Genomic DNA, 9734 nt, shown 5'->3' on the forward strand with positions numbered 1-9734 from the left:
GAGGTCTTGAAGTCAGCTTTCTAATGACACTAAAATCACATCACAATTCAAAGCACACATAAAGTTATGATCAAAAGAGTAAGGGCTGGTAAACAGAAAGACAGTTTTGATCATAACTTTATGTGTGCTTTGAATTGTGATGTGATTTTAGTGTCATTAGAAAGCTGACTTCAAGACCTCGAAATCGATATATAATTTGCATATTTTCGATTTTGGACGAAAAAGTTATGACCGTTTGAAGTTATGACCGTTTGAATTTCAGTTAGTTTGAGGGGGTTAAGTGTCAAAAATAAAAGTTAAAGGAAGGTAAGTGTATGCGAGAGTTAGTTCGAGGGAGGTAACTATAATTTCCCCTATTTCTTAAGAAAACTTGTGAGACGTAACTTGGGGAAAACTCGAGAGATATTTCTCTCTCTCTCTCTCTCACACTTCGCTTCCCCTGTCCAACGTTATTTTGCTTTCCGTTCTCACACTTCGCTTCCCATGCCCAACGTTATTTTGCTTTCTGTTCAATAATAATTGATTGGGAAGCGATAATATCAGAACTGTTTTTGTTTGTATCAAAACTGTAGTTTATAATATATGTAGTGCCGACCTTGATGCTTGAGTTGCCCAAATCCCGACCCTAAGCTTGATTGCCTACTTACTAAGTCATACAAAGTAAAAATAAAATAAAATTGAGGTAACATTGGGTTTGCATTTTTTTTTTTCTATTGCCCCACGGTGGGGGCCCAAGCCTGAAATATTGTGGAGCTTACCCCGGACCGATACGGTGTATAAGTCTGTTATGAACTACAATTTTGGCGGGAAAAAATTGGAGTATTAATGCGGATGGATAATTCCAAAAGGAGTAGTGCTACTGGTACAGCAGCTGCGTACAGCAGCTGCTGTACAGATTCTCTTTGCGTCCGCCTCGGGTCCCGCAAAGATGATCGGAGCCGCTCATTTTGTTCAAAATACGTCGTTTAATGTCCCTAAAAAAAATCACCTCAATCCGATATCGGGAAGGGTGTTTACGAATCATCCAACTTTGCTTCAAAATTTAGGCTAAATTTTGAAGCAAAGTTGGATGATTCGTAAACACCCTTCCCGATATCGGATTGAGGTGATTTTTTGCTAAGGGACCTTAAACGACGTATTTTGAACAAAATGAGCGGCTCCGATCATCTTTGCGGGACCCGAGGCGGGCGCAAAGGGGATCTGTACAGCAGCTGCTGTACGCAGCTGCTGTACCAGTAGCATTTTTGTTCCAAAAGTCCAGAACTGCCGATGCCTTGAAAAAGGTGCACCAAAACGGGAATCTTTGCCACATTTTTTCTTCACAAGAATCGCGGGAAATCAAAAGGTCCAATAGAATCTGCAACTCGAGTAGCAATAGGGATAATTTTCTGCTGTTTAAAAATTAAAAAAGTAGCAATGGGATGATCCGAAAAATCCAGACATTTTTGTTTCGAGTTTGATTTTATAAGAGAGAAATCTCTTGTAAGTTCTCTAATTTTGGCTTAAATAACCTAACTTTTACCGGATTGGAGAGGAACGATAATTGAGTGTGTATAAACTAATCCAGACACCTGACCGTCGGGAAAAAAAGAGAGAATCCACTACATGCATTTGTGGTTCTTGTGTGTGTTCCATCGGTTTATCTCTTTATTTGGGCTACGCATACGGCCATACCATAGGACAACCCATTTGGCCATTTCCATTAGTGGGCGTAGTCAAGTAACTATCCTGCGCACCAGCTAACATCAGCTCTCTCTCTCTCTCTCTCTCTCTCTCTCTCTCTCTCGTGTATGTATAGTGCGCGTCTCCTTTGTAATCTTTCCCAAATTATTTCCTCTTTGAAACTTTATTTTCCCCGGTAAGCCTCCTTTTTAGATCAAAAGTGCTACACACACAACGGTTGTGTAAAACACAACACACAATTAATCTCTAGCCGTCCATTGCTGTAATAAATGGTCAAGATTCGTTCAAACTTTTTCTCATAAAAATTCAATTTTTTCTTGGAAGGGTTTTTTTAAAATCTAGACCGTCCAAATACATCTGGACGGTCAGAATTACGCACACAACCAACACAATTTATGTTATCTTTTGAATTAAGGAAACATAGAGGGGTTGGAATATGATTTTCGCATTTCATTTTCTATCAATGCACTCTAAATTTTACGTCTTTTTAGTGTTTGTATTGTGAGTAGTTTTAAGTAGTAAAGGAGAAATTTCGGAGTAAGTTTATAAGAAAGTGGGGTGCAAAAATTATTCCTTTAGTGGTTTTGTGTAATTTCTTTTTTCAATTAACATAATCTTACAAAAAAAAAATAGAATTTTTTTGTAAAAGTTTATTTTATCGTTTAATCTGAAATATCTCATTTGTCTCAATTTTTTTTGTCAATCTTTCCTTTATTAGATGTCTCGTAATTTTTGTTCATTTTGACTAGCCAAGAAGAAAAAATTGACTCGTTTCTTTTTCTCCTTTCATTCCCATATTCAAATCCATAACCAAAAAAATTAGAGGAAAAAAAATACATTACAAATCAAATATTAATCATCAAAAAGGGTAATTTTAGAAATTCATATGCTTGGAAGGACAAAGATTTTGAACCGGATGGAGTAACATAATCTTTGAAATTGAATTCAAAATGTTTAGGACCACACATGCTCTACGCAAATATTGAGACATTCCCATATTTAAATAGAGTTTCCATAGACCCTGCTTCTGGTGTAGTGAATGTCCTACTTAGACATGAGTGTGCGCGCAATACTAAAAGTAAAGTAACCTAGGCTGTTCCAGGCCTGTGATTTACGGGTTTACTTTCTTATAAAGACTCCATTTCGTTAAGATTTTTATTTTTTAAGTACTTATTTTCTGTTTTACAAGACGTGTCATTATTTCACAATATATCACATTCAATTCTCAAAAAATAAGTATTTTCCTTAGTGGAACGGAGCCAAAGTCTCATATTCAAAAAATTTCAAGTCCTAATGGAGTCACTGAAAGTTTTCCGATCGTTAACTTTATAAGACTCCAAAATTAATTAAACTACACGTAAACTGACCCGATTTCCGATTATTAAAACAATACTGCGTGTTACATATGGTGCTCATAACCAAATTGACTGGAGTTGGGCGGGGTTTAGGCTATGAGCAGGGTCCACCCACCTAATTTCCCCCAAAAATAGAGAGGCCGGCACGTATTTTCAACGAAAGTGGCCTCCAATTTCATGCCCCATTACGCCATCCATTTTCAATTTCAGTTATTTCTCTCTCCCCACTACTTTTTTGTATTTTGGGTTCACCGGTTGTGGGTCTACGAGTTAACTTATGTACACCTTAACTAATTTTTTTTCGACTTAGGCAAATGCAAGTTATATATACCAGGATCTAGAAATTCACAAGAAATTATTCTCTTGTGACTTGTTTCCAAGAATCAAACATGATCAAAAATGTGAATCTAATCCAGTCAATTATGTGATGAGCAAAGTCACCGTCCAATCGAACTAAAAACTTTGAGGCGGTCTGTCTCCACTTCTACTTCTCTGTGATTTGCTCTCTCTCTCTCTCTCTCCCAAATTTCCCCCACAGCAGTTGAAAGCTAAGTGGGTAGTACAGTAGGCTAGTGCCGCGCTTATCCTTCTTTCCATGTGCAAGCTGGTAAAGCCCAACCTTTTTTATTTCTTCGCTGTTTCACTTTCTTGAAGTCTCAATATATTCCTCTCTCTCCCTTTATATTTGCATTTTTAATACGCGGGTTTTGCTCCACAATGGAAATCAGGAAGTTATATTAACTGGGTCTCGGCTGTTTTCCATCAGGAGTCGAAGCAAAGCTTGATTTGAGCACCGGGTTGAAGTGGGTTTGGTCCATTGGATCCAGTTCTTCAAGTGAGTAAAGGTAATACATACATCTCCTCTGTATACAACAGTTTGCAGCTTTTTGTGGAGTGTCTGCCCGTGACTTTTTTTTTGGTTATAGTACTATTTTGTTGATTATGGGGAATTTTGTGTGGTTCAGTTTTATTTTAGTTCTTACATAAAATTCCTTTTCAGCGCTTCGGGAACATCCGATAAAATTAGAACAACACAGAGTAGATTAGCATGGCCTCTGCGCAAGGATGACGCCCACGAATTCCTTTTAAAAAGAGTTGGTAAGAGGTGAGAAGTGAACTGATATTGGAGAAGTCCCTTTTGGCTGATTCCAAGGGTGTGATTTAAGTTTTATGTCTTTCATGGAGATGATGATGGATGTTCTTGAGCATATCTGTCTCTTTGCTTGTGTTTGCGTGTCTGTGTCCGTTTCTCTGCCTTAGAAATCTCTCTCTATTCTGTTTCAGTTCTAAAATATGTTCCTGTATGATGGGAAGTAAAGATTTTTCTTTCTGAATTAAAATCTTCTTGCTGGAAATTGTACTCCAAAATTTTATTTTTTTCAAAGGTAGAATTTTACGCCGATCAAAAAAAGCTAAAATTTTACTCCATAGAAACTCCATGTTTCTGTAACTTGAACACTTATTCGAATCCCGTTAGATTTATTCACCCAAGATGTGTCTGAAATGTGCACACCGATTAGCATATTTTCTTTGGGGGTTGGCTCTCTTTACAATTGGGATCAGTTAGTAATCAGTATGTGTTTTGTAGAGTTTTTTTTTTTTGCTTTTTATGGTCATATCATGACAATTAATTGCATACAGTATAAAACTTAAAAATCAAGTTCCGAGGTGTTTATGTTATTTTTTCTATATAGCTATGAAGTTTCTATTCCCGAGTTCAATGCGATCATTAAGCCTGAATTGTCATCATTGCTTATTTAGGAGTGTTAATTAAATAAGATACATAATCTCTTGGTGATTAATTCAGTATTTGTAAATGAACAGGGCATTTATTTGTAAACGTACAGGGCGTTTGGAGACGAATAGGATATATAAATATGCTAGCAACGAACCCGTGCTATATATGCACAAAACAATCCATGTTTATATACAATTATATGAGTATTTCATCTCTCTTATCCTTCTGAAATTTATTTCTCTAAAGTAATTAATCATTATTTCCGTGTCATACCTCTAGACTTGTAAATTCTTTGATGGTGTAACAGTCATAATAATATGTCGTATCTTTTCAAAACCAGTTTGGTACTTTAACATGAGCCCGTAGTTTAACAAACTAATCCGCCGTGAAAATCGTAACACAATGTATTACAGTGAATTACATCGTAATATATTGCTGATGCAACAATCATATTATTAGATAGATACAAGATGTCAAATGTTTGTTAAAAGTTAATCAAGCAAGATACAATGGTATTTAGGAGCATATATAGAAGCCATGAACAGATTAACAGGGCAACGACAAACTTACACTATGAATAAAGAGTTTAAAAATAGTACACAATACTAAATAAAAAAATGGACCCTTGCGTATCCCTGCCATATTGTTCCTATATCCCTCATGTATCCCCATGTATCTGAGTTGTATCATAAGTTCAAATAAGTAAAAGAACTTATCTGATACTTATTTGGTGTATCGGATGTGTATCCGCCTGTTTCAGGTGCGTATTCGTATCGGAACATACTCGATACGCATGCGGGACCTACCTTAAAGACTCCGTGCTTCGTAATAACGGGTTTATGAGATTGGTAGAGATCGAAGTGATGATGGAGTACTCAACAAACAAATATTTACTTACCAATAACAAAAATATTTGAAGATATGAAAAGTAGTCCTGCAATACTACATAGCAATAAAGACGTAAATGCATTTAGTGCTAAATGATTTTCATATATCTAATGTACAAACCCATTTAACCAGTAGGATTTGTTTTGATTGTTTGCTTTGAGATTCAGTTGATCCTAAAAATGAAGGGATGTGTTATCCAAAACAATTGTTTTGCAATCACAAATTGATAATGATATGCCTGACGAATCTTTTCCTTGGTTAATTGGATTTACTTTGTTCTTAGAAAGGATAAATTGCATTTCAAGTATTAAATCCTAATTCTAATAATTCGGTGCCACGCGGCTAGCTCATGGCTCTGATCCTCATGGAAAGCAGTCTTGCAAAACTATATAATGTAGATCCCCAATGATGATTATAAACTTGAAAGATCAGCTTACGATAACTGTTTAATTCTCATCATAGTCCTTTCTTGTTAGCTTTCACATCTGTATTGTTTGAAACACTTCGTTTAACATCCAACCGGATACGTAATCTTGCAGCTGTTTATGTTACCTGTCATTGAAAACCTTCTGATTTAGAAATTTACGTTGATCTCTTGGTCCTACTTTGAGTCTTCCTAGGAATTGCAGTTGCCTTTACGAATATTTTTGGAGATCTATGAGTGCTACCTTTAGTCGCCTTCTTGTTTTGGATTCAAACTTACTAAAGCTATACTTCTTCCAGGATTACATCTGAGAATTGAATTAGAGAGCAGAGGTCAATAGCTTCAGCATTTTTACATTTTTGCTGGCCAACATTATTAAAGGATGCAATGCGAACTGCAGTGATTCGGCATTCATTTGTTGGAGAGAGAAGATGGAATTAACCATTGTGAAACAAGGGGATAGTAAGAAGGAAGAACATTCAGCAGAGAGTATGAGTAAGGACAAAGAATTAGCAGATGAAAGTAGCTTGGCCAAAAGAATGGTAAAAAGGGCCAACCCTAAGGATCTGCTACTATTGCATTCCAAGCAATCAAAAAGTGGTGAAAGTTGCATTCAGAAATCATTCAGTCGGCGTATTCACGGGTTAGACACTAGGATACCGAAGCATATCATTTGTCTAGACGAGAAGTATCTTCGGCGTTGCCTCCAATCGATATACGTGACTGCATCAAAGGCAGGGTCGTACAATAGTCACGATAATTTGTGTTCTTCAAAGATGGGTGTTTTCTCTGATGGCTCGATTATCAGAACTACATATGCTTCTAATTTAGCTGATTTTTTAACTGAATGTCCATTGGATTGTAGGATGGGGAACGAAAGCAGGACTATTAAAAATATATTGGATAGCCCTTTGTTTCCTCAGTCAGGTGACATGGATGGTGATATCAATTTTGGGATTGCAAAATTGGTTGATACTAAAAAATCCTTGGGTTATACCAGTTGGTTGAGTGCCAGCTCAGAACAGAAGCTAGAAAATAAGATGGTGGTACTTGGAAAAAATTCTTATGGATCTGAACCTGTAAACAACCGGCTTGTTTCTGTATCAAGCACAATCGCTACCGTTCCGGATCAGAATTCTTCGGTCTCTGAGGGTACTATTCAGGGAATGCTCCAGTGCACATGGAAAGCTGGCTTTCCTCATTATGTCTTCTCTGTAGATGATCAGAAGGAGCTTTATGTAGCAAATCTAGGTAAGGCTGAGTCACCTTATGACAAGGTCTTGGATTATGTGTATTTCTTTCATTCAGTATCAGGTAGCAAAAAGGAACACGAGATTCGTGTGAACGAGTCTGATCTTGTTGGTAAGATGAAAGTATCTACAAAATTTTCACTCTGCCCAAATAATTCGGAAATGGTGGAGACCGAATTTGTTTTGTTCGGGTGTGAGGAGAGTTCATTGGGTGAGGTGCAAACTTCAAGCCAGTATCCTAAAAAGAGGAATACGGGATTGTCGAAAAAGATGGTGGAAGCATTCAAGCTGAGTCATTCATCCCGGGAGAGGACCTCCTCCAAATATGTGGGTGCAAGCGGTATGCACGAAAACTTTTCGGGGAAGCTGTTCCCGAATACGAATGCAAATCCAAATTCTTGTGGTACATCCAATCTTTTGGGAAATCATTTTGCGCCAAATCTTGAGTTGGCAGCTATCATCGCAAAGGATCATATTCGCAGCGGTTGTAAGGGGACAGAAATTGGAGGGTGGGGCCTGAATTTTCTCAAGAAAGTTGAGACTAGTAAGGCCGTTACATCTCTAGAAGCCTCACCTTCTGCATGTTGTCTTCGAAGTAGTGGTGATTGCTCTACGAGTATGGATGTTCTAGTCCCAGCAGGTTTTCATGGTGGGCCAAGAAACAGAAATAGCGGCCCTTCTAGCCTTACCGAGAGATGGAGATCCGGTGGGCTTTGCGACTGTGGTGGGTGGGACATCGGATGTCCTCTCACTGTACTTGACACTAGACGAAGCATAAAAGACGTTTCATCACCCCAAGTCGATACAAAAGGGGACAAGAAGTCGCTTGATTTATTTATACAGGTGCATCAAGTTCCTTCCAATCTTTTGGCTAGATTATGTTCCTAATTGTGGGTGCTTCTAGACTTTCTATGCATGTTTGACGGGCTCGGGTGCTAGTGCGAAGTGTGGATGCGTATCTAGGGGTCGAACCCACCAAACCTTTTATGCAGACATGACAAAATAGATGAATTACCTCTTTTGCGTGGTATGAGTGTTTTCATGTGACTTTATCAGGATGTTCACTGTTACAGTTTTACCAATACACAAAACCAAAGTGTTAAATTCACACAATAACAAGTATGGGAAGGACCGGCTGGGCAAATACTTTGAAGCGGGTGCTTCATTTAGCTTGGATATTTGTATAAATCTGTCATTTTGGTCGTAATAATTTGTTTCAATTTCGCAGGGTTCAATGCGAGGTGCACCTGTCATGAAAATGGTGAATATTCACGAGGGTTTGTACTTTATTCATTTCCAGTCATCTCTATCAGCTTTACAGTCTTTCTCTATCGCCGTGGCTATTATTCACACACGTACTCCCGCTCTCCAACCCAAAGTGTACAGGAGTTGACATAACAAGAATCGAGAAGGTTACGTAGAATTAACTGCTTGTAGTACATTGAGTGATTATTTATACAGAATTGAACAGTTGGTTGTTCTGTGATATGATTGTTGATTCCGTATTGCAAGCTTATCGTTCGTTTTCAGGTTTGGTATTCGATATAACCCACTCCTGATTACTTGCGACAGGCAGAAATAAATCCTGTAATCCACCTCTTTTGTTCAAAGTTTTTTTGGAGTGAATTTGATATGAAAAGTTGTTGACAAGCAGCATCATGCATGAATATTGTTGTTTGTACAATAGGCATAAATGCAAAATTGAACTTGAGCACGGATACAATCAACCCAAAGGTCATATTTTTCTAGTTGCAGCGGGATAATTCTATGTTTTTGGGATACATCCTATCTTCTCGCGTAAAGCCTGTCGTTGTGGTCCTTTGGATTGTAGGATTATGTACTTTCTTGGACTCTTTTCATTTCCTTCCTTATTGAAAGGTTCTTTCTTGTCTTTCTGTATGTACAGAAGGTTCTGACTGAGCTCTTGGTTTGAACTTAGTCTTCTACGTAAAAGAGTCTTCTGCAGAATTCTGGAGTGGCTTTTGTGTTGTTATGGATAGAAGGTTGATCACACTACCGTACAATGCAAATGCGCGTAGCTTACACTTAGGTTTCACACGAGACCCGTACAGGGGTGCACTATGGGGGTGTAGTGCTCGATCCGACCCGTCTATCTCTACAATCGACGATCCTGATTTCTATCCTACCAACAGGAAACTTTTCGAAATCTAGACCATTAAAAACACTTTTTAGATGGCTCGAATTGCGCAACACTTTTGTAACACACCCTTGCACTAAAGATTTGGATGCGCAAGATGACAAAACGACCCCTTAACGATATAGCTAGAAGCCATCGTAACAAAATTCTGGCATCTTTCCTACATGAAAGATTGCCTGCATGTAGATGCGATGTGCAATAATACTACACTTCATTATTAACTATCCCAAAGTACGAA

At 37.9% G+C, this 9734-nt stretch overlaps 1 protein-coding gene and 1 pseudogene across 8 annotated transcripts; both read left to right on the forward strand.

The window, feature by feature from the left end:
• The first annotated feature begins 3505 nt into the window (after window positions 1-3505).
• On the forward strand, window positions 3506-9001 carry LOC131322122 (uncharacterized). 8 transcript variants are annotated; one of them, XM_058353292.1, is made up of 5 exons: window positions 3506-3645; window positions 3805-3883; window positions 4863-4979; window positions 6388-8181; window positions 8567-9001. In XM_058353292.1, the coding sequence occupies exons 4-5, from the start codon at window positions 6520-6522 to the stop codon at window positions 8729-8731; spliced, it is 1827 nt and encodes a 608-aa protein (XP_058209275.1). In that variant the 5' UTR covers window positions 3506-3645; window positions 3805-3883; window positions 4863-4979; window positions 6388-6519; the 3' UTR covers window positions 8732-9001. The 8 variants fall into 8 exon arrangements, with proteins under 8 accessions (XP_058209275.1, XP_058209268.1, XP_058209269.1 ...); XM_058353285.1 differs by lacking the exon at window positions 4863-4979 and having other exon boundaries at window positions 3767-3883; XM_058353286.1 differs by lacking the exon at window positions 4863-4979.
• On the forward strand, window positions 4032-4125 carry LOC131325000 (U6 spliceosomal RNA; annotated as a pseudogene).
• Window positions 9002-9734: the final 733 nt, after the last annotated feature.

This window comes from Rhododendron vialii, chromosome 4a, assembly GCF_030253575.1.
Source record: "Rhododendron vialii isolate Sample 1 chromosome 4a, ASM3025357v1".
NCBI classification, from domain to species: Eukaryota; Viridiplantae; Streptophyta; class Magnoliopsida; order Ericales; family Ericaceae; genus Rhododendron; species Rhododendron vialii.